The sequence below is a fragment of the Sphaerodactylus townsendi genome, linkage group LG10 (assembly GCF_021028975.2).
Source record: "Sphaerodactylus townsendi isolate TG3544 linkage group LG10, MPM_Stown_v2.3, whole genome shotgun sequence".
NCBI classification, from domain to species: Eukaryota; Metazoa; Chordata; class Lepidosauria; order Squamata; family Sphaerodactylidae; genus Sphaerodactylus; species Sphaerodactylus townsendi.
Genome location: NC_059434.1, coordinates 12,367,224 through 12,390,365, shown reverse-complemented (window position 1 = coordinate 12,390,365; position 23,142 = coordinate 12,367,224). Strand labels below are relative to the sequence as shown.

Sequence of the window (23,142 nt, the reverse complement as noted above, 5' to 3'; positions counted from 1 at the left end):
GGGCGGGCACTCTGTTTGCACATGCCCACAGAGAGGGCTCTGAGTGCCACCTCTGGCACCCGTGCCATAGGTTCGCCACCACTGTCATAGGGTGTCTGTTGTGGGGAGAGGAAAGGAAAAGAGTTTGTAAGCCGCTTTGAGACTCCTTACAGGAGAGAAAGGTGGAGTATAAATCCAAACTCTTCACTTCTTCTTGAGACTGAATGCAAAATCTGCAGTAACATTGATCAACTATCTGAGACACGATTTTAGCTTGCAAATTACTTGTTTGGGGTTGATTTCCCAAACTGTTAAGTGCATTTAGGACACTTGCTTGCTTTAATCTTTAATTCATTTCAAAGAAATAAAAAAATAATTTTCATTCAAAATGTATTAATTTCTCTGGAAGCCTAATTTGAATAGCAGCCCTAAGATTCGCCCAGAAAAGTCCTTGCTTGCTTTTCTCTGCAGGCCACTCCATGTAGGTTCTCTTGGCCATGAGAGCTTTTAGTTTGTAATACTTTGTGGGAATGATGTAGGGTGGGATTGGTTCTAGCACGAGCAGGATTAAGTTGTTGGCGTTTTCTTGGAATAGCTTGTGATGGGCAAAGTAGAGCTCATAATGACACCATTCGCTCTGCACAAAATTGGGAGACAACACAAAGATGGATCTGTAACTTTTCTCAATGCAGTCTATGATGTTCTCTACGATGCTCTTGCCTGCAATGAAGTTCCTCTCATGTTGGCAGATCTGAATAGAACCATCCTCCTTCTCCAAGTTGGGAATCAAGACATTCTTCACCCAGTCCGAATCGTGCTCACTGTACGAGATAAAGGCGTGGAATTCGAGATGATCAAGAACATCTTCAGGCTTATTTTTCCAAATCCTGTGTTTCACTTGAGTCCACTGCCATATCATCTTCAGATACCAAGGGATGTCCAAATAGATGCACAGGCCACAAACGACAGCCACAAAGACCACTGTAATGACTAGAACCACGGCAACCAGAAGCGTGGTGTTGCAGACAAGTTCAGAGACATGAAATTCCTCTAACTGGATTCCTCTTACATCTTCTGGGTATTCACACAAATAAGACTCAGGCCAGCCAACCAAGACCATTAACCCTTGTTTGCTAAGGTCCACGAACTCTCTTATTTCACAGGAACACCTGAAGGGGTTGTGCTCTGCTTTGACTTCTCTGATGTTTTGACAGGTACGGTAGAATTCAGGAGATGGTGCAACGATTGAATTCATCTCTGTATTCAGTAGTCTCAGACTTCTAAACTGACCACATCCAGGAAGATCAGACAGCCGATTAAAAGCCAGATTCAATTCTTCCAAAGCTCTGAGCTCAACCGTCTCTTTGGGGATGCTGGCAATCAGGTTGTTTTGTAGATCAAGCTTTTGAATGTTGACTGGCAAACAGTGAAAGACCGAATGGGACAACAGGTTCGATGACAAATTCAGTTCAGCCAGATTTTCACCCCAGTGGCACCCTTTCTCCTGGGCTTCGTATTGCAACAAATTCTGGCTCATGTCCAAATGTTTCAGAGACATCATGCAGCTGGTCATTAAACTCATTTTTATTAGACTTGTTAGCTGATTTACTGATAGAATAAGCGTTTCAAGGAGTGCCAAATTATTGCAGTTTTTGAAAACTGCATCTGTTAAAATGTTATCCGAAAAACATAGGTAGGTAAACTGACTGGGATTGGAAGGGCAAAGCATGTGTATCAGCTTGGCACCAGAAACAGTCAATGCTGTGACGTTCATGTTCGAAAATATCCTATACATGTGTTGTGGATCAGATTTAATTGAAGTGATTATAGTCTGCTTAATTACTAATGTTTTGAGAGATGTTTTGGTATAATTAAAATTGTTTGCATTAGTTGCATCCATCCAAGTGGCATTAGAGATAACTAAATGTTCAACAGTGGTTTCCCATGCAGCTTGCAGAATGCTGATGAACTCATCCCAGGAACACCGCATATTGTTCAATGTTAAGTTCAGTAATCTTCCTCTTCTACTAAGTTTCAGCAAGAACATTTTTAACTCACTGACTTGCTCATCATGGATGTTGCACAGTTCTAAACTTTCCGTAGCATTGAGTTCTAGATCTGAGAGAATACGGAAATCTCTGTGGGGGTGAAATACAATCTGAATGGTCTTCATGTTGAACACTGGAATACTTTTAGGTCTATATTCAGAGAGGTCTTCTAGGCTCAGGAAGAGAGTATCCAGCTGTAAATTAGTAAGTGCACTGAAATCTGATCCCTGTATCCTCTTAGCACCTAAACCAAGATATTGCAGTTTCGGCATGTCAATCGCAGGGCACATGAGCATGTCGGTGTAGTTATTGTAAGCGAGATTCAAATGCCGGAGACTTAGAGCAAGATGACAAGAAAGAGTCTGTAAGACATTGTGTGACAAATCCAGGTGCTCTAAGTTTTCATTGTATTGGAAGACACTGAAATTAAGCTCTTGGATGACATTATGAGACAGGTTTAATACCTGCAATCTCAAAATATAACTGAAATCTGAAATCTGGAGCTGAGAGATATTATTATGTGATAAATCCAGCACTGTTGCTTCTGCAGGGAGGTTCTTAGGAACTTGATTAAGAAATCTGTCTGAATAGACGGCAGAGAATCCAGTTTCCTCAGTAGACTGTATATTATTCCAGAAAGCTGTTATAAAAATGAAAACAGTACAGACATTCCGGGTAACTGGTCTTCTCGCTTTAGCCATAATGCATAACTGGTCCTTAAACGAGTTTAGTGGTTTCTTTCATCTCTCCATATGAGGTACTGTCCTGTAAACAACATTTGAATTAGAAGCACTTTTAAGATTTAAGAAGAATCAGCACCTAAATGCCAAATATATTCATCACCTGTTCAAGAGGGGTGGGTGGGTGTTGTTGTCCAGTCATATCTGACTTATGGTGATCCCTGGTGGGATTTTCAAGGCAAGAGGCATTCAGAGGTGGTTTGCTACTGCCTGCCTCCACATCACAACCCTGGTTTTCCTTGGAGGTCTCCCATCCAAATACTTGCCAAGGTCAACCCTGGTTAGTTTCTGAGATCTGATGAGATCAGGCTAACCTGGGCTGAAGGAAATGTACTTCCAAACATTATCCTATCTTCTAGTGTGTGTAGGGGACCTCCTGTCTTTTTAGACAGCTGACAGCAGTGATCTGACAGGCTCGCAGATAGAACAAATCAATATTAATAAAACCTGTAGCATTTCTATGACTTAAACTTGCAGGTGCCAGTAATGCAGCTCTCTTTATAACAGGAGGTGTGTGCATGGGGTGGTGGTGGGGAACCTGTAAATTGCATATGGACTCTGGGGAAAATACATATTTTTAGATATATGTAAATCAGGGAGCTATGCAATCTCTGCCAACTTCAGCACATCATAACTAGGGGAAGTCCAGTGCATTTCCCATTTTTGGTTTTGCTGAATAGCTTGTCTGACACTGACCATGGAGAGGTAACACCTACATGCATTCCATACCTTAGAGCAGTGATGGCGAACCTTTTCAAGACCGAGTGCCCAAATTGCAACCCAAAACCCACTTCTTTACCGCAAAGTGCCAACATGGCAATTTAAACTGAATACTGAGGTTTTAGTTTAGAAAAAACAGTTTGCTCCAATGAGCACTTTACTCAAGAGTAAGCTTGGTGAAGCAACCATGCAACGCTTTGAATGGGTGACCAATCCACTGGAGCCCAATTAGTGAGTGGTTTATCACTTCCAGGAAGCCAAGGCCAGCCTAGATGTGTGTGTGTGTGAGGGGGGGCAAGGATTTTTCTTCGGCCCCTACATGATCGTAACTCACTAACGTGCCGCCCAAGCGTGCCCACAGAAAGAGGGCTCTGGAGGTGCCACTCTCTTGGCACGTGTGCCAGAGGGTTTTGCCAAATCTCCACTCGCCTTAGGGAGTGAGGTTGAAAAAAGCCCTTCCTAACCAAATCCCCGCATCTGGGTTAAGGTTTGTCCAGGTGTTCACAGGGTGAGGCAGAGTGCCCCTCACCCATTACAAGGGGCATGGCTGGGTGCATCCTTTCCCATGTGAGGCTGGGGGTATCCTTTGGCATACCTTGCACCTCTTTCACTGCACCTCATGAGGTGAGGGCTGCTAGCTGGTATTGATTGTATTAGATGTGAGATTGTGCTAGCTGAGACATGACTGTCTACCTATTGGCAAAACGTGACTATGTTTTCAAATGCAGGCCATGTTTTGGTTTTACTTTCACTTTTGGTGCCTCTTTCTATTCTTACAAGATCCTTTTTATTCCTGTGTGAGCTTTTCTGCACTGGAGCCCAAATGAAGATGTCACTCTCATCCAAGGAGTCGACTTTATTGATTGACAGTTCTTCAAAAAACATATGACCAGAGGCCATGCTTGTAAATATGTTTGGGTTTGTTACTGTTTTCTTTCTGGGAGAGATAAGATCACGATAAAACAGGTGACTCGGTATCCTATTTATTTTTGTGTCCATTTTGCCGGGAGGACAACTAATAATACAATACAATTTTTTAAAACGGTTTTAGAATAGGTCGATCTCAAATACTTCTATTTTGAAGTATGCCGAGCTTCACACAATATTGCATTCTCGCTGGGAGATGAGATCTTTTTGTCCAGCAAGGTACATAGGAGATAACCTGAAGTTCGCACCTGCAAAAATTGGGAGCTAACACATCTCACCTATAGGGGCCCTTGGTCCAAAGCGGTCCACACGCCCCATAAGACATGGGTGGGGAAAGGATATATAGCGTGCTGGTCTACCGAAAGGGTCCCACTCCCGGGGTCCTAGATCCTTTGGCGGCAAGCAGTGCCGTGCCGTGCCGTGCCGTGCCGCGGCTCTCCCTCCCTCTACCTGCCGCGTTCCAAAGGGGCTGTTCGCGCATCCCGCCCTTTCCCTCCACCTGCAATAAACACTCACGAGGCGAAGGCGGGCCGAGTCTCGCAGGCAGGCAGGCAGGCAGGACGGCCGGCTTGGAGGCGCCGCTGCTCCGGGCGGGAATGAGCCTCGCAGCAGAGGGGAGGGCCGGGCGTGAACTCGGAGAGCCCGTCCCCTTCTCGGCGCGGCCCTCCCGCCTCCTCACCCCCGGCCCTCTGCAGCCTGTGCCGACGTGGCCGGGCGGAGAGAGAGGAAAGGGCAGGAGCCGCGCCGGGACGGGCTCTGTGGTAAAGTGGCTTCTTCTTCTTCTTCTTGCTGTTGTTGTTCCCTTTGTTTTCTGGCCTGAGAGAGGGAGAGAGAGAGAGGCTCTTCCCGCGCCTCAGCCAGCACAGAGAGGCTTCGTGGTGTTTCCCTGCTTTTTAGGAGCAACCTCCTGTTGCTTTCTCGCCCTCCCTCCCCTGTTGGTGCAAACTGAGGCCCCTTCTGCAGATGCAGAGTGATGCACTTTCAATCCATTTGCACCATTATCTGCAAGTGGACTTTGCAGATATTCCGCGCATGAAAATCCAGCTGCAAAGTGGATTGAAAGTGCATTATTCTGCATCTGCAGACGGGGCCTGAGTTTGGAGTTGGTCGCAATAATCATGCTTTCTCCAGGCACCTCTAAAGGCGCGAGGGGTGGGGTGGGGGGTCCTCTACATACTGTTTCTGCCAAGAAAGGATTTTCTTGCGGGGTTGCCAGATCTTGCGTAAAGTTGCAATCGTGGGCAGAATCCTTCCAGTCTAACCCCCCTTTGCAATCAGTGTATCAGGAGGGATCACTTGCAAACCGATGCAATAAGGACTCTGTCCCTGGGTTGTTGCTACGCTTCCCAAGAGACTTGTTGGACGGTTAAAGTTCTAATTTAGGAGGAGGCAGAAAAAGATCCTTGGAAGAACTTGAGTCCTGATGTAGAGGGTTTGCACAGGCGGAATAGGTCTGGGATTCATGCCATGGGTGTCCATTTTTTTGTAAACTCGCTTTTCCTTAATGTATGTGTGTCGGATCTCGCTGTTGAGGAACAGATGAAATTGGGGAAAAAATTAATTTCAGGACCTAGCTGTGTCAGCAGATGTCACTCTAATCCAAGGAGTTGTGTTTATTGATTTACGGTTCTTCAAAGGTATATGCCCAGAGGTCATGTCAATATGTTTGGGTTTGTCACTGTTTTGTTGCTGGGAGAGGTGAGATCAAACAGGTGACTTTTCTTGGCCTCATTTTTATTTTTGTGTCAATTGAGGTGGGATGATAAATAATAACAACACCAATAATAACTTTTAAAACGGTTTTTAGAATATGTCGATTTCAAATACTTCTGGTTTGAAGCATGCAGAGTTTCAGATTGCTGTTCGATAAACTTTTCTGCTGAATTGTTGCTATTATCTTTATTATACCGTTTCTTTATTATACATCCCCTGAAAATAAGACATAGTGGAGGTTTTGCTGAAGTGCGAAATATAAAGCATCCCCCGACAGTAAGACCTAGCAAAGTTTTTGTTTGGAAGCATGCCCGACCAACAGAACACAGAAAAATAAGACATCCCCTGAAAATAAGACATAGCGCATCTTTGGGAGCAAAAATTAATATAAGACACTGTCTTATTTTCGGGGAAACACGGTAATAGTGACAGTCTGCACTGGATAGATTCATCATATAGAATCAGTTTATCTCATGTCATTTCTGTTTATAATTCTCAAAGCTATGTGATACTGTTTTGTTTGTTTGTCTGTTTGCTGTTAAAGATAACTAAAATACAAAACACAGTGGTCTAACAGGAACATGGAGAAGTAAGATAATTTGTCTGGTGACATGCATTACTAGAGCTCCTGAGTTATTGTATGTAACATTTACAGTGAGCTGATTTTCAAGTCACATTCTGTAACTGTATATAGCTCACTCCGCTGATTATTTCAAGCACTGTTTACTTTGATAACTAACCTTTAACTTCCCCAGAATCAGAGCAGAAAAGTAGACTGAGTTTTATGTTTAGATCATCTAAATTAATTAATATTTACAAATGGCTGTGTAACCATGGCCTATCTACTATACCAGCAAATTTCTTCCCCATAGCCTCAAGACATTTTGATGATTCATACGATCTCACACATTTCAGTTCCTAGTTGTTCTCTGTATATCTGAAATGTTTGTTTTTATAAGATAGAGGAGGTGAAAATTACAGAAATCCCTAGATACTGTGTTTTTGTGATAACTGGCAACTGAATATGTGAAGAATTAAGCACAGTTTAATTCCCACCTTAAAAACTAACAAAATCTAGTTTAGAAAGAGCTGGCTTCATCAGATGTATTTGATGAAGTAAACTTGTACTAGGATAAATTTCATTAATCTTTTAAGGTTCTGCTGGATTCCTGTTTATTTTTGTTGCAACATAATAACACAGCTATCCCTCTGATTTTTATGAACCAATTCTTTTAAAAAGAGTATTCCATCTGTCGTGTTAATTCTGTATCACTGGATGCCATCATCAAACGTTAAAAATGCACATGTGAACCAGACCTATAAGAACTCCTTATATAATTCATACCTAAAGCCTGTGAAATTTCACAGACAAGGAGCAGGGGTAATGTTTTGGGTGAAGAAGACTTTCCCCATCATTACCCTTTATCCAGATATACTCTCATAATTTTGTGTTATATTAGTTGAATAGATCCTCCCTTACAGGCTGAAAATAAATAATAAATGATTCCTCTGAACACTAATCCAACAAAGAGACTGACAGTAACAATTCACAATTCAATGCTCTGGCATCGCCCCCTTCTAATCCGCCTTCCTTGGTGCTGGAGATATAATTGGATCATTAAATTGGTACTGATAGAGCAGTGATGGCGAACCTTTTCGAGACCGAGTGCCCAAATTGCAACCCAAAACCCACTTATTTATCGCAAAGTGCCAACATGGCAATTTAACCTGAATATTGAGGTTTTAGTTTAGAAAAAAACGGTTTGCTCTGAGGTTTACGTTATTCGGGAGTAAGCTTGGTGAAGCAACCGTGCAACGCTTCGAATGGGTGAATCACGACCCTAGGGTTTACTCAGAAGCAAGGCCAGCCTAGATATATGAGTGTGTGAGGGGGTGATTTTCCACTCCCCCTACATGACGAACTCTGTGCGCGCATGCCCACAGAGAGGGCTCTGAGTGCCACCTCTGGCATCCGTGCCATAGGTTCGCCACCACTGTGATAGAGGCATGACCAAATTCTCTGAGATTTCCAGTTGTGATTTACAATACTCTTGACTTTTGTGGGGGGGGGGGGGGGGTATAAAAGAGAAGCGTACTTCCAGTGTGAGGAACATTGGCTGTTCCAATCTCTTCGCTCTTATTTTATGTGTTTATTTACTTCATTTATAGGTCCCTTTCTCACTGAGGGCAGATCACAACTTGAAAACAATGCAGTAAGAACTCTGTACTTTAGTCCCACGGCTTACTTGCTGTTCCAGTACTGAGCTTGACAAAAGATCAGAGTGTGACAAACAGATAGGCAGTTCCCAACATTCCATTCTGCGCAGAAGATGTTTTTCCAGGGGTCCCACATCTATTTGAGCTTGTGGGCTAATTCGAGGTTCTGATACGACAGGGTGGGTGCAGCAACAAAATGGCTGTCACAAAATAGTTGACAAAGCTTAACTTCAGTAGCACAGTGTAGATCCTTGTGCTGTGGTAACCGCTGCTGCCAAAGTATCATTTTTTAAAAAAACCTGCAGTCAATCAAACCTCCAGTAGTCAATCAGAAGCCTTGCTGGGCAAAAATCCTACCTAGCCCCACCCACTTACTAAAAACACTTGGTGAGCACCAGAAAAGGTGGGCATCATAGCACCTATGACAGTGGTGGCGAACCTATGGCACGGGTGCCAGAGGTGGCACTCAGAGCCCTCTCTGCAGGCACGCACGCACAGAGTTCGAAATTGCCCCCCCCACACACACACACACACATCTAGACTGGCCTTGATGTTCGTGCACCTCAGTGAGCAGGGAGGACTCGGCTGGCAGGCCTGGTGCCTGTGCTCCAGGTGGCTGCTGCCCAGGGGGGAGGGGGTGCAGAGGCGGCAGAGATGCTAGGGAGGCTCAGAGCGGCGCATGTGGGACTTGCTGGAGGCTACAGCAGGCTGGCCCCTGCTCGAGGGGGTTATTCAGGTTAAATTGCCGCATTTGGCACTTTGCGATAAATAAGTGGGTTTTGGGTTGCAATTTGGGCACGCGGTCTCAAAAAGGTTCGCCATCACTGACCTATGATTATAACATTGGAAACTCCTGTTAAAGTTTTGCCACTCCTGCCTCACATACCAAACAATTCAGTTGCTAACCATATTTGCCACTTTGTGTGAATAAGGCAATGTGTGTATTTTTCAGCTTCAGCACATGCAGAAATCCATCTTATTGAGGTGTACATTCATATGTTCTGAAGCTGGAAATATACTAGCTGCCTCTGTTCGCTCAAAATGGTCAGTGTACATCTTGAGGATTGTATGTAGCACGCTCTCCTGGTAAGCAAGGAAGAAGCAGCAAAATCATAACAAGTTAAAAGGGTTTGTATGATTTTGGAAATGTTCTCTTTTAGTCTGAGGTAGTCACGTTCAAAGTAGGCTCCAGTAACATTCAATCATGTGTGTGTGTGGGGGGGGGTGTCATTTTGTCATGCCCTTATATAAAGCCGTGGTGCGACCGCACTTGGAGTACTGTGTTCAGTTCTGGTCGCCACATCTCAAAAAGGATATCGAAGAGATAGAAAAAGTGCAGAGAAGGGCAACGAGGATGATTGAAGGATTGGAGCACCTTCCTTATGAGAAGAGGCTGCAGCGTTTGGGACTCTTTAGTTTGGAGAGGAGACGTCTGAGGGGGGATATGATTGAAGTCTATAAAATTATGCATGGAGTAGAAAATGTTGACAGAGAGAAATTTTTCTCTCTTTCTCACAATACTAGAACCAGGGGGCGTACATTGAAAATGCTGGGGGGAAGAATTAGAACTAATAAAAGGAAACACTTCTTCACATGACGTGTGATTGGTGTTTGGAATATGCTGCCACAGGAGGTGGTGATGGCCACTAACCTGGATAGCTTTAAAAAGGGCTTGGACAGATTTATGGAGGAGAAGCCGATCTATGGCTACCAATCTTGATCCTCCTTGATCTCAGATTGCAAATGCCTTAGCAGACCAGGTGCTCAGGAGCAGCAGCCAAAGGCCATTGCTTTCACATCCTTCACGTAAGCTCCCAAAGGCACCTGGTGGGCCACTGCGAGTAGCAGAGAGCTGGACTAGATGGACTCTGGTCTGATCCAGCAGGCTAGTTCTTACGTTCTTATGTTCTTATTTTCATTCATTAACAGTTGCATATTACATTATCTTCTTGTTTGTATGCAGAATTTACAAAAAATGTCTGGAGACACCCATGACGTGATCGTTGAAGAAGAAAAAAGAGAAATACTAGAACCAAGAAGTAATGTTGCAGCCTCTGTCACAGAGATACACAGTGAAACATGCAATGAACCGGTAGAACTTGTACCATCACAGCATGAGAAGAAAGTTTCTGACTGCTCAGTCCACGGACAAGAAAGGGATCTGGCCACATCGGGTCACCCTTTGAATGAGGAACTTTCTAGCGGAGACCTATCTGAGATTGTTCCTGGTGAATGCAATGAGACTGTGAGCCTCAAACCAGAACCTGAATCTGAAATACTGAATGAACAGAGTAGCCCAGTAAGAAACACACTTCCTTTTCTTTCAAAAAGATTTTCACTGTTAATTATATATCTTAACCTATATGTCTTTTGTCACAACGACGAATCCTCAGCCAATGGGAACGCCGGACTGTCCTCCGCACACCCATTGGTTCAGGATTCATCCTCACGTGCAAAACAGTCTGCTCCATTTCGGCAGGGAAGCCGCTGCTGTCATGGGAAATGGAGGCTGAGAAAGGAGAGGAGCAAAGGCCAAAACAACAAGCAAGCGAGAGGTAGCACCTGGGCAAGCCACAGTCTCCATTGCTGGAAATGGAGGTTGAAGAGGGAGAGGAGCAGAACTGACAAGTGGCAGCAGTTGGGCGAGCTGACAGGCTGTGCCCGAGGCATCTGGACTTGGAGGAGGGAGCGGGACGGTCACAAGACCCTCCTGCTCTCTTCAGCTCCTGTGCCTCCCGCACCTGGCCCTTCTCTTATCCAGTGCAGCCTTCACCATGCCAGGTCCCGCAGGCCCAGAAGAAGCCCCCCTCATTCACCTGCCTGCCCAGTCTAATCCCCCAAACAGTTAGGTGATCCCTCCAGGACCACCCCAGCCTCCCCGGGCCACACTCCCCCCACCCCAAGGTTTCCCCACTCCGAGGCTTCTCTTTGCACCTGGGAAGAGGAATGTTGCCACCACCACCCTGCCCTCATTGTGCAGCCAAGTGCTGGCAAGGCGACCGGCACAAAGCTGCCCCGCCTGCCAGCCACAGCTGCTCCAAGTTTGGGTGGCCACAACAGCTTCCCCCATCTCCCGGCTTTCTTCCCCTCTGCAGCGGCAGAGTTCCCGAGCCTGGAACTGGACCCACCCGCCAGCCCTGACCTCTCCCCGCCCCAAGGCAAGGAGCCGGGCAGGCTCCGCGATGTCTCCAGGCACTGCGGCCCAAGCACCGCAAACTCCTTGCTGGGATTGTTAAAACCTTCTCAGAGGTTGTGTTTTCTATTTCCTGGGTTAGTCATGTGTGTCATCCTAACCCCCACCCCTTTCTAAAAGTCCATTTTGTTTTAACGTAAAATGGGCTTTACTTTTAGTCTCTTCTATATTGTAGTCAAAATTATATTTTAAATAGGGTATGTCTACATATTCCTTAAAGTGATGGCACTGTGTTGAGTTTTAACCCGTATACATTACAGAGGGAGAGAATTTGTCATTGGCTTTCTTTTTCCTGGGAGTATCTTCATATGTAATTCCACTCTTATAACGTATCAATGCCTGCCCACGTCCTTCTTTGCCTGATGCTCTCAGAATATTGACAGGTGTGCATACAATTATCAGAGTTCCTGATTAAATGGGCTCTTGGCCATATATTCTTATGCCACAGTAAATCTGTTAGTCTTTACAATACCACAGACCCCTTGGATTTTCTGATATCTTAACATGATTACACTTATGATTATGCATTTGGAATATGTTACAGCCTCCTCCCCTGACCTTTTTTTTTGATGCCTGCACGCCCACATCTTTCGGGCAGAAGGGAACAGAACTATATAGCATGTTAAAGGAATGTGTAATGCTATCTTTTAGCGAGAGCAGCATTATTTTTTTAAAAAGTTCAAATGGAAACAAACTATGCTTTTGTTCTTACAATATGTGTTCACATACTATTGCATTCTTCTAAGTGTGGGGTTTTGTATGCTTTTGGTTTCTAAGTAGGAACAAATGTTTGGGTGTATGCAATAGCTGCTATTTTTTCCTGTCAGCATTCAAGTAATGCTTTGTTAAGAATGAGTGGGTAATACATCAAAAACTGCCCTTTTTTGTATTCATTGTCACATGAGTGCAGAATTCAAGGAGCCTTTGGGAACTACCCAGGAATGCATTCCCAAAAAAAACTAGAGATATTACCACCAGATATTATAATATGAACAGATTCTATTATCATTTGGGTTGCAGAAAGACAGGTTCATCCTAAGCAAAAGCCAAGAGCAAACAAAAGAACACACTTTTATTTTGAGTGGTTTTAATAAAAGGTTTAGAAGGGTGTAATGCTGCTTAGGAATGTACTGTTGATCTGGTTGTTGTGGGTTTTCTGGGTTGCGTGGCCATGGTCTGGTAGATCTTGTTCCTAACGTTTCACCAGCATCTGTGGCTGGCATCTTCAGAGGTGTATCACAGAGGGAAGTCTGTTACACACTGTGTCCAGTGAGAAGGGAATGTTTTAGTGGGGTATATATTGTCCAATATTTCCATAATAATTCCTTGTCCAATAATGGAATGATTCATGAGTTGTGAATGATTGCTAAAGCTAACAGTAGCACAATATTCTGTGGTATATGGGTGCAGTTCTCCTTACCTTTGTTGCTGTGATCTGAGCAGGCAAGTCAGGCATAAAAGGTTATGGAGGCCTGCCATTATTTTTGGTGGAACTGGTGCATTTCTCTGTGCACAAACATTTATTGCTTGTGCCGCTCTGCAAAGTGCTTTTGCTTGGTATATAACTATATGTGTCCCACAGAAAGCAGGTGTTTGGTATACCATTTAAACTGAGAGCAGCCTAAAAATGAGCGGCAAGACTTTGCTTTGTAAGATGATTCGATTGGCTTTGGTGTTAAAAGTTCCATAAGACTTTGAATTTGGCCCCAGATGAAAGCATATATCTGATAACATCATCATTGGTTGTGCCCATAATAAATAATAAAACCATACTATCAGTGGCAGCTTTTTCCCAGTCAGCAAAATGAAATACATTTCCAGTAATACTTCATGTTAGAATGCAAGATGTCTGATTGACTTCAGGCAAAGGAGATCTGGGACACTAACTGGAAAGGGAAATGATTTATTCTGTCCTTGTGACTGCAGATAAAGAGGGTCATATACATAAATAATTAATTCTTTTCTAGTGCGCTGACTTCTTTTTAGGACAAAATACCATAGATGTATATCTGGATTCATAAAATAGATGAAGGTTGAAAAAGGCAGCAGAATTTTTTAACCCAATACAGTGGCTGTGTTTATCATATATGTATATCATATATAATTTCTTAAGCATAATGCTTTAAAACTGACATATTTCTCCAGATGTCAGTAGTCATTATCTGAATAATGTGATTTGACTGAATATCTTTTCCTGTAGGATGTGGATTCACCGCCTAAAGGGAGTAGATGGACCGGCTGGGGATCGTGGGGCAAATCCCTCCTTTCAACAGCATCTGCCACAGTTGTTAAGTATCCAGACCAGTAAAGATGATATATGAACATTGTTGAAAATAAATGCTTTGACTTCTGCATGGTATGAACCAGGGGTCTGCAACCTGTGGCTCTCCAGATGTTCACGGACTACAGTTCCCATCAGCTGAGGTTATGGAGGCCTGCTGTTTCAAGTTGGCTGTAGTTTTGGATACCAAAAACAATTTGCATTGTTCTCCATACCTCCATTTTATTCTCAGCTGATGGGAATTGTAGTCCAAGAACATCTGGAGAGCCACAGGTTACAGACCCCGGGTATGAACAAACGCTGGGTTCAGAGGATCCTGAGCCACACGTGTGGTGCTGTGCGCTAATCCCATTCCTTGTCTGGCAAGCTAATGGCCAAAGTAGACTGTTTGAAAGACACTTTTTTTGGGGGGGGGAGGTTGCGTTACATGTCTAATTTAAGTTGGCTGCTTTGATGATGGAGAATCATAGAGGAGGGGGTGTCTAAACCATAACCTCTTCTATGATTTAAATGCTTCTCCAAAGCTGCTGCAGTTGGCACTTCTAGGAGAATGCATCACCTGGGAGCCTGAATCCGTGTACTATCCCAGGAGAGCAGCTGCACCTTTGGAAAGGTATTTTAAATCCTGGAAGAAGAATAAGAGGATAGGGTTAAATCACCTCTCCTCCTTCAAAGCAGCCATCTGGAACTACAAATTAACTTTTTAAAAAACTAGGGAAATTCCTATAAGCAAGTTCTCAGGTTTGGTTTGGTCTCTGAATACATAAAGCTGCCTTATAAACCATTAGGCTATTGGTCTACCAAGGTTAGTACTGTCCATTCTGACTGGAAATGTTACTTTATCTACTATCTGATCCTTCTTTTTAAATGGAGATGCTGGGAATTGAACCTGGGATCTTTTGGATGCAATGCAGATGCTCTGCCCCAATCCTTGGCCCTTCCCTTAAATGCCACAATGTAGCCCTGTGTAATATTTATCTTTCAGACTCCCCCTTCCAGCCTGCTTTTCCCCCTATAGGGTTCCAAATCAATATTTGCAAAGTAAATGCTGTTCTGGTAATATAGAGGGAGCTTTGGATGGAGAGGGAGTGGGAGGTTAGGAAAGGGTTAAATGTCTCTCCTTTCTCCCCCACCCAACTCCTTCTCTGCTGTAAATCCCCCATTTCCAAAGATGCTTTGCAGTGAACACACTGCAGACACCACCTTTCTCCCCAGTGGGTACCAAAAATGGTTTGCATTGTTCTCCATACCTCCATTTTATTCTCAAACCTGTTATGTAGTTTAGGGTGAGAATAGGTGACTGGCCCAAGGTCATGTTACAAGCTTCTATTATAGAGTAAGGATTGAAACCCAGATCCTAGTCAGCTACTCTGACCACTTCTCTATGCTACACTGGTGTGATGTACATGAGTCATTAATGTACCACTTGGTGACTTTTATCTAAAATGTGTGAACTACTTCTGTTGAAGAGCATGTGTTCTAGATAATGCGTTCTAGAGGCAAATCTGTTGGTGGTCCCCTGCCCCTTTATGGTGCGGCTGGCTTCTACCCAGCCCAGGGCCTTTTCTGCCCTAGCCCCTGCCTGATGGAACACTCTTCCTCCATCTACTAGGGCCCTGCGGGACCTTCAGCAGTTCTGCAGGGTCTGTAAAACAGGGTTGTTCCACCGGGCCTTTGGGAGAGCCAGCTGCTGATTGCCACTTCTTTCCACCTACCCACGTTGTCGCCCCCCCTCCCTTGATACCATCTTTGGCCACAAATGTGTTGTGCCTGTCGTCCCCCAAAAGTGGATTTTTCTGGGCAGCCATAACTATTTACCTTCTTGTTGTGGAGATCATGTAATTATATTGTTTTAAATTATTACTGTTTTGATTTTATTGTGTTTTATCGTGTTTTAACTAATGAATACTGCCCAGAGCCCTCCAGAGGTGGGTGGTCTATCAAGTAAATAAATAAATAGATGATGATGGTGATGATGATGATGATGATAGTCAATAATAATAATAATCAACTTAATATCAATAAAATCACTGTCTGCCAAATGCAGAAAGCTGCTCTACTCGGCTCTGCAAACATTTTACGCTGATACATCACATCTTCCTAATTTCCAGGGTGGAACTCGGAGCAGATAGAAAGCCAACTCCAACCAGTGATCTGGCGGTTGTGATACAATGTGTTGTTTTTGTCGATGATGATGGTGATGATGATGATGATGATGATGATGATGATGATGATGATGATGATGATGATGATGATGATGATGATGATGATGATGATGATGATGATTCCAGGTCTGTAGTTCTTAATCTGCAGTGTAGTTATTCATTTGACATTGCAATCCTATGCATGAAAGAGAAAGAGATTTAGGTAGGTTCTTCCAGCAGCATGAAGCCTTAACAGTCACGAAGAATCACAGGGCCACGTCATGTTTGTTCTGTTGCAAAGTTCTTAACTGACATAGGCCAAAAACAGCGGTGTGGGCCAAAAACAGCGGCATGAAAATGGTGGGCCAAAAACAGCGGTGTGAAAATGGTGTAAGTCCTTTTACATCGTTTTAAACCATTTTACACCGTTTCCACACCACTTTTTTTGGCCCCTGCGGACTCCGCCATAGTGTCACAGCCATCTACTGTAAACACAACCTGATCCAGTAGGCAGTATGCCATTGTAAAGTGGTGGGTGTCTACAGTGCCATCATCACAGCCGACATACAGCAACCCCAGCAAGGGATTTTCAAGCAAAGTGATTGCCTGCCTCAGCAGAATCTTCCTTGGGGGCCTCTGCTCCAAGAACTGACCTTCCGTAGCTTCTCAGATATGATGAGATCAAGCTATACTATATCATTCAACATCCCCATGAAATATTAAAGCTGTCTGGACACGCCATAGAGGCCGTTGTCTAAAACTTCTCCCGGAGAACTGATTTCTGTAGTTCAGAGATCAGCTGACATGCCAGAGGCACTACAGCCCTACACGCATTTTAGTTGCCCTAGCCGCAACCTCGGGAAGCAAGCCCGTTGCGTTCTGTTGACAGAAATCCACATGGCAGCCAAAACTGTCAGTGAGATCTATCCCAATTATTTGTATTCTTGTAATTATCTTTCCCTACTGAAATATTTTGCACAGCAAACAAATTACTCTTTCTAGGTAGAGGAGTGGGGAATTTTTCTACAATATTGTCTTACAGATTTAGATACATGCTTGTGAAATTGCTGGAGGGCATGATGTATCATTAACACATATCTGTGGATAATCAATTTACAAGCAAATATGCGCGTACATACCTTATATACTCGTGTGTAAGTCTACTTTTTCAGCACTTTTTTGTGCTGAAAAAGCCCCCCTCGACTTATAAGCAAGTGAGGGTCCCACTTAATTCTTGTGTGGCATTCCCCCCTCTCCCGTCTTCGCTCTCTCTTGCCTTCTTTGCCTTCCTCCTTTCAGCCGCTTTCTCTGCCTCTGCTTCAATCTCCTCTGCCTTCTTCTCTGCCTCCCCCCTTTCAGCTGCTTTCTCAGCCTCCTTCTCTGCTTCGCTCTCCTCTGCCTTCTTCTCTGCCTCCTCAATTTCAGCCGCTTTCTCAGCCTCCTTCTCTGCTTCGCTCTCCTCTGCCTTCTTCTCTGCCTTCCCCCTTTCAGCCACTTTCTCTGCTTCTGCCTTCTTCTCGGTGGCGGCCGGCCCCTGGCTCTCAGCGGGTGACAGCCAGTTGACCTGGGTGAGCTGGACAAGCTGCGGGATGGAGAGGTTGGTGGCAGAGACCTTGGGATTGGTGAGATGGGGGGTCAGTGGCATAGACCCTCAAATAGCACCCGACCATATCTATTTTTATTTTTGAAATTTACCTGTAGCTGCTGCATTTCCCACCCTAGACTTATACTCAAGTCAATAGGTTTTCCCAGTTTTTTGTGGTAAAATTAGGTGCCTCGACTTATATTCAGGTTGACTTATACATGAGTATATATGAAGTTGTTACGGCAACGCAATGAATGAGACAAGACGCAGCAATATCAGGAAGCTGGTGGAGAGAGGCCAGCTGGGTTCCCTGGCACCTTTATTAAGGGTTTGGGGAAGGCGGGAGAGAGTTGCGCAATTCATGACTCAGCGGAGGGTTGCGTAGGTGCAGGGAGAAACATTCCTGTCTGGGTCGAATCCACATTAAAGTATCTTGTGACCTGGGTGTCTGGGAGATCTCGTGATGTGCGTACGTGTGAGCCCAGGAGGGGACAAATGGCGCAGGCATTCCTGTGCACTTTCTGAGGCTCTACTGGGTCCGCTGATGCACCCCTACATATATACAGTACATATTTTCCTTGAAAATATAAGCATGCTTAGAAAGTTAGAAATAAAAAACCTGTGATCACAGAAGGTGGAGGTTGGAAAGATCCATTTTTTTTCTGGAATGAAACCCTTTGTGAAAAGGCCTGCCTCATATAGCATTTTGGATGGCTTTTGTTTTTGCCCTGGAGAGTACACCATATTTGCAGCTTGAAGTCTGTTGTATAGGAAATCCAAAGTTGTATCAGCAGTGAGTAAGTGTGTGTGTATGAGTCCTATAATTAATTAAGGCTTTGTGATTTTTCTAATTACATATTGATTGGTCTATAATACGTTGTCAGAATCTCAAACATTTTTTAGGAAAGGGTACGGCTCAGTGGAAACAAGTAATTGAAATTGCTATTAGATTATCTTTCCAAAGCATATCCAAAAATGCAAAATGTGAGCAGCGGATATGAAATTACGAGCTCGGAACAATCTGCCAGCTCAATTAAGACGCGCAAAGCAGGTCAATGCAAGCAATAAAAGTGGTTATGAATTTTCCAAGGTTAATTAGAAGCAATTAAACCCCTCAAAGACTACCCCGAAGATCTAGAAGAAGTGAAATGGCATCTTTTGCAGAAGATAGAAAACATTTCACGATAATTAAATGTTAAACAGATTCTGATGGAATTCAAAAGGATCTCATAAGACAAGAGAGCAGGGAATGCCCTTTGGGGAAGAGGCGTATTTCAGTGGCAGATCACAGACTTTGTATTTAAAAGGTATTGAATTCAATTTCTCCAGTTAAAAGAGTCTTAAATTTCAGGGCTGAAGTTGTTACGGTCGACGCAAGGAATAGGCGAGACGCAGCAATATCCGGTGGAGAGAAGCCAGTGGCGATGTAGCGTGATCGATGGATCTGGCTAATCTGCCGAGCTGGGGTCCCTGGCACCTTTTATTAGGGTTTTTGGGAAGGCGGGAGAGCGGGAGAATGTTGCGCAATACATGAATCATAGGGGCTGCGTACGTGCGGGAGGAAACGTTCCTGTCTGGCCTAATCCATACCTGGGGGTATGCACCTTTTGTCCATTTGTCCAGGACATCTTGTGACCCGTGAGTCATGGGGTCTTGTGACAGGTGAACGTGTGTGCCCAGAAGGCAATAGATGGCGCAGGCATTCCTGTGCTCTGTCTGAAGCTCTGCTGGGTTTGCTGGCTCACCCCTACACAGGGCTGGGGAAGACTCTTCTGCCCTGAGATCCCCACAACCAAACCTGCCTATATTTTTTTCCCTTGTGGTCACACTGTCTCCATGAGTCCTGGCATCGTGCCTGCCATACGTACTACCAGTTGCAAGGGTGGCACACTGCTGGCATAAATACCCTACTCCTGTTTAGCTGCTCTTGCTGCAAATGAATGTAGTAGTGATTCTGTCCCTGCCCTGTCATGCCAAGTTCAGGGGCAGGATCGTCGTGCCAGTGAAGCAGCCCATTAATTTCAGGCCTTGAGCAGTTTATGAGACTGCCTGTCCAGAGACTTCTCGACTTGGCTGCTTTTTGTTTTTCCTCGAGATGCATTTCTGCTCTTCCATGTAATTTCTCAGCAGTGCTGTTTCACTCTACTGGGACACCTTATGTAGCTTTATGGTCCCTGGCAAATTGTTATTATTGAATTCATAGAGTATCTCACAAGTACTTTAGCTAGCAATCACGGAACCTTGAAATGGAATTTTCCTTCTTATCCAAAGTCCTTTGTTTGTCTCTTGCTCTAATTTGATACCCCCCGAAGGATAAAAATATAAATAGTTTGTTCCAGGTAATAACCACAGTGGCAGTAATTCATAAAATACTTATTTCTATTTTGATTTATAAGCTCCCTTCAGGTCACTACATCTTGGTGATAACCATGAAGAGTGTGATCTAGCCAAAGTCAGGCTTAGCTCTCATTTTCTTATTGAGACGTACAATATATGAACAATTGGTAAGCGTGGTATTGGTAATGTCCCCTTAGCTGCTTCACCCCTGATAATGTGACTCACTGGTCAATAATGCCAAGTATCAACCCGTCAAGGAATGCATAAACACAGTGCTTTATGAAGATATCTATGAACAGAGATCATGACTTCTAGGTCTTTTCAAATGTTGGTCACCCCATTTGATGAATATGCTGTGTGATGGAGAAAATCAAGCAGCAACCCATTTTAAAAACTCCACTTCATAAAACAAGTCGGAGGCCGAAAAACAGAAATGTTCAGCATGTTTAAAGGCTGTTGCTCAAATGTTCCTCAATAGATAGTGCTCCTCAGCTTTACTCTGCGTAAAAAGAAAAGTTTTCAGCTGGCAAACTTTTGCCGGGGCGGGGGCAGCAAATTACAGAGACAAGGTCCCATTACAAAAAAAAGTCGTGTTTCTGGTCTCTGCCTGCCTCACATAAGAACATAAGAACAGGCCTGCTGGATCAGACCAGAGTCCATCTAGTCCAGCTCTCTGCTACTCGCAGTGGCCCACCAGGTGCCTTTGGGAGCTCACCTGCAGGATGTGAAAGGAACGGCCTTCTGCTGCTGCTGCTCCCGAGCACCTGGTCTGTTAAGGCATTTGCAATCTCAGATCAAAAAGTTCAAGATTGGTAGCCATAAATCGACTTCTCCATAAATCTGTCCAAGCCCCTTTTAAAGCTATCCAGGTTAGTGGCCATCACCACCTCCTGTGGCAGCATATTCCAAACACCAATCACACGTTGCGTGAAGAAGTGTTTCCTTTTATTAGTCCTCATTCTTCCCCCCAGCATTTTCAATGAATGCCCCCTGGTTCTAGTATTGTGAGAAAGAGAGAAAAATTTCTCTCTGTCAACATTTTCTACCCCATGCATAATTTTATAGACTTCAATCATATCCCCCCTCAGCTTAACTCTCAGGCAGCATATTGAGAACAGGGAAGTTCTATCCCTGGACAGAAAAGTTTAATCAGAAAAGTTCTGTTTAAAATATCAATATCCTTTCCACCGTCAAAGAGGACTTTAAAGCAGATTACAAACAGCATCTAATGAAGAATCAGCACAGTACAAAAACAGCTAACCAAGATAGTAATATCACAGCTGCAATAAGAAATGCCTCCTAAATAACAGATATCACATCACCTGTTTTCTTTGTCTCGTTTTCTCTTAAGAAATGTATGTGGAATTATTGGTTACATCATTCTATTGCAGGGCAAGGATTTACAGCAGTTAAGGAAAAAGCAGCTACCCTCGGACTTCATGGCCCTTCTCCTGACCCGTCAGATGATCCTCCTCTTGACACAGATGAAAGCTCTGTCACAGGTAGCATGTGGTGCATTAGAGACTTCACAGTCACGGTTGCCGACATGAGATTTGTTGCTTTGTCCTGGTATATTAATTTAATGCATTTTTGCATTTGACTTAGTTGTTGTTTGTTTTGCCTTTAAGATTCTGAAGAGATTATTCAGGAAACCTCTTTAGACAGCGCACCTTTGTCTTCGTCTCCTTCGGGATCACGTGGAGTGTTTTCTACCCTTTCTAGTGCAGTGCAGAATACTGTAAGTAGTTCAAATTGAAGGTAGGGCAGTATACCCAGGAAAATGCAAAGAAGTGTTCAAAAGGGAGCTGAGTTTTAATCAAACAATATGAACAGATTAGCTGGGTCTATGAGAGTCTGTCATGGCTGCCTAACCAAGCCCCAGATGGTTTCTGGAGAGAGAAAAAAGTAAACTGAGCCAAAAAATAAAGCCTGTATTGGAACTACTCCACAGTCTGATGTGTGGGGCATGTACTGGGGGGTGCTTTGGCAATGTGGAAGGAACAACTGTAACAGTGAGGAGGGTTCTCTCCAGAAGTAGAAGCGCCTACTCCTACCCCATCCGCCGTTTTGCCAAAAAAAAGTATGACACAGTTTGCAAAAGACAAGTATTGATGATAGTTGTTTGATGAAGTATAAATGCTTTTGTATCAAAACACCATGTTCAATAATGCACAAAAGTATGGTTTTGATAAAGGCAGTGTGTAAAAATGAATGATAATTCTCATTTTTGTTTGGGATTATATTCTAATGCAGAAGCACACAATTTTCTCAACCACTGTACCTCAACCGACTGCACTATTTGTGTCGAACAGAGTACAGTCAGACATCTCTACTTTTCCAGAGCTCAGGAAATTTGGGGGAATCATATTAATCAAGTGAAGAAAGTTGTTTTGGTATTGGAAGCTGACAAATGTATAATGTGGCAAGAAAATTATCAGGGAACAATTCAGAATATCAGCTAGTGTTTAATATGTTTTATATTTTGATTTATTCATCTTCCATTTACATCATCCAGTCTTACTCTTTATAAACTGTACTACTTAATTGAGAAGAAGTAATGAAAAAGTTCACATTTTAAAGCAAATTCCTAAAATGAAAACTTTTACAATGATAGTTGATATCATTGTAATCTAAGATAGTGTTCTTGTAAGGTTCTGTAATAGATTACAGACAATATCTAATGAAGAACTGGCAGAGCTTTTTCATACAAAATGGAAACCTGTCATACTATACTGACGTTCAATATGGTATCTTAATAAAAAGCATCCATTTAATCCAAGGATTTCCTCATATTTTGCAAGATCATACCTGCAGATGTGATTAAGAAACAGCATGAATTACATGGGGGTCTGCAACCTGTGGCCCTCCAGATGTTCATGGACTACAATTCCCATCAGCCCCTGCCACCATGTTGAACATCTGGAGAGCCGCAGATTGCAGACCCTGCTAGAATGTCAAATGAGGATCTGGGAGATCCAAGTTCAGATCCCCACTCTGCCATAAAAGTTTGAAGAAGAAGAAGAAGAGTTTGGATTTATATCCCCCCTTTCTGTCCTGCAGGAGACTCAAAGGGGCTTACAATCTCCTTACCCTTCCCCCCTCACAACAAACACCCTGTGAGGTGGGTGGGGCTGAGAGAGCTCCGAAAAGCTGTGACTAGCCCAAGGTCACCCAGCTGGCGTGTGTGGGAGTGTACAGGCTAATCTGAATTCCCCAGATAAGCCTCCACAGCTCAGGCGGCAGAGCTGGGAATCAAAC

At 43.8% G+C, this 23,142-nt stretch overlaps 2 protein-coding genes across 3 annotated transcripts in view; one reads left to right on the top strand and one right to left on the bottom strand.

The window, feature by feature from the left end:
- Positions 1–313: 313 nt before the first annotated feature.
- On the bottom strand, positions 314–5,200 carry LOC125439788 (toll-like receptor 6). 2 transcript variants are annotated; one of them, XM_048509006.1, is made up of 2 exons: positions 4,931–5,200; positions 314–2,792 (listed from the first exon to the last, which is right to left on the bottom strand). In XM_048509006.1, the coding sequence occupies exon 2, from the start codon at positions 2,726–2,728 to the stop codon at positions 359–361; it is 2,370 nt and encodes a 789-aa protein (XP_048364963.1). In that variant the 5' UTR covers positions 2,729–2,792; positions 4,931–5,200; the 3' UTR covers positions 314–358. The 2 variants fall into 2 exon arrangements, with proteins under 2 accessions (XP_048364963.1, XP_048364964.1); XM_048509007.1 differs by having other exon boundaries at positions 314–2,787.
- Positions 4,981–23,142, top strand: part of FAM114A1 (family with sequence similarity 114 member A1) — a 40,590-nt gene continuing 22,428 nt past the window's right edge. The window contains exons 1-5 of the mRNA XM_048508715.1: positions 4,981–5,175; positions 10,308–10,643; positions 13,738–13,825; positions 21,276–21,386; positions 21,513–21,622. Of these exons, the coding sequence (XP_048364672.1) occupies positions 5,011–5,175; positions 10,308–10,643; positions 13,738–13,825; positions 21,276–21,386; positions 21,513–21,622 (810 nt within the window). The 5' untranslated portion in view covers positions 4,981–5,010. The remainder of the gene's footprint in view (positions 5,176–10,307; positions 10,644–13,737; positions 13,826–21,275; positions 21,387–21,512; positions 21,623–23,142) is intronic.

Excerpts from the sequence above, each read along its gene's own strand:
- LOC125439788 (XM_048509006.1), bottom strand. The coding sequence starts at position 2,728 with ATGGCTAAAGCGAGAAGACCAGTTACCCGGAATGTCTGTACTGTTTTC.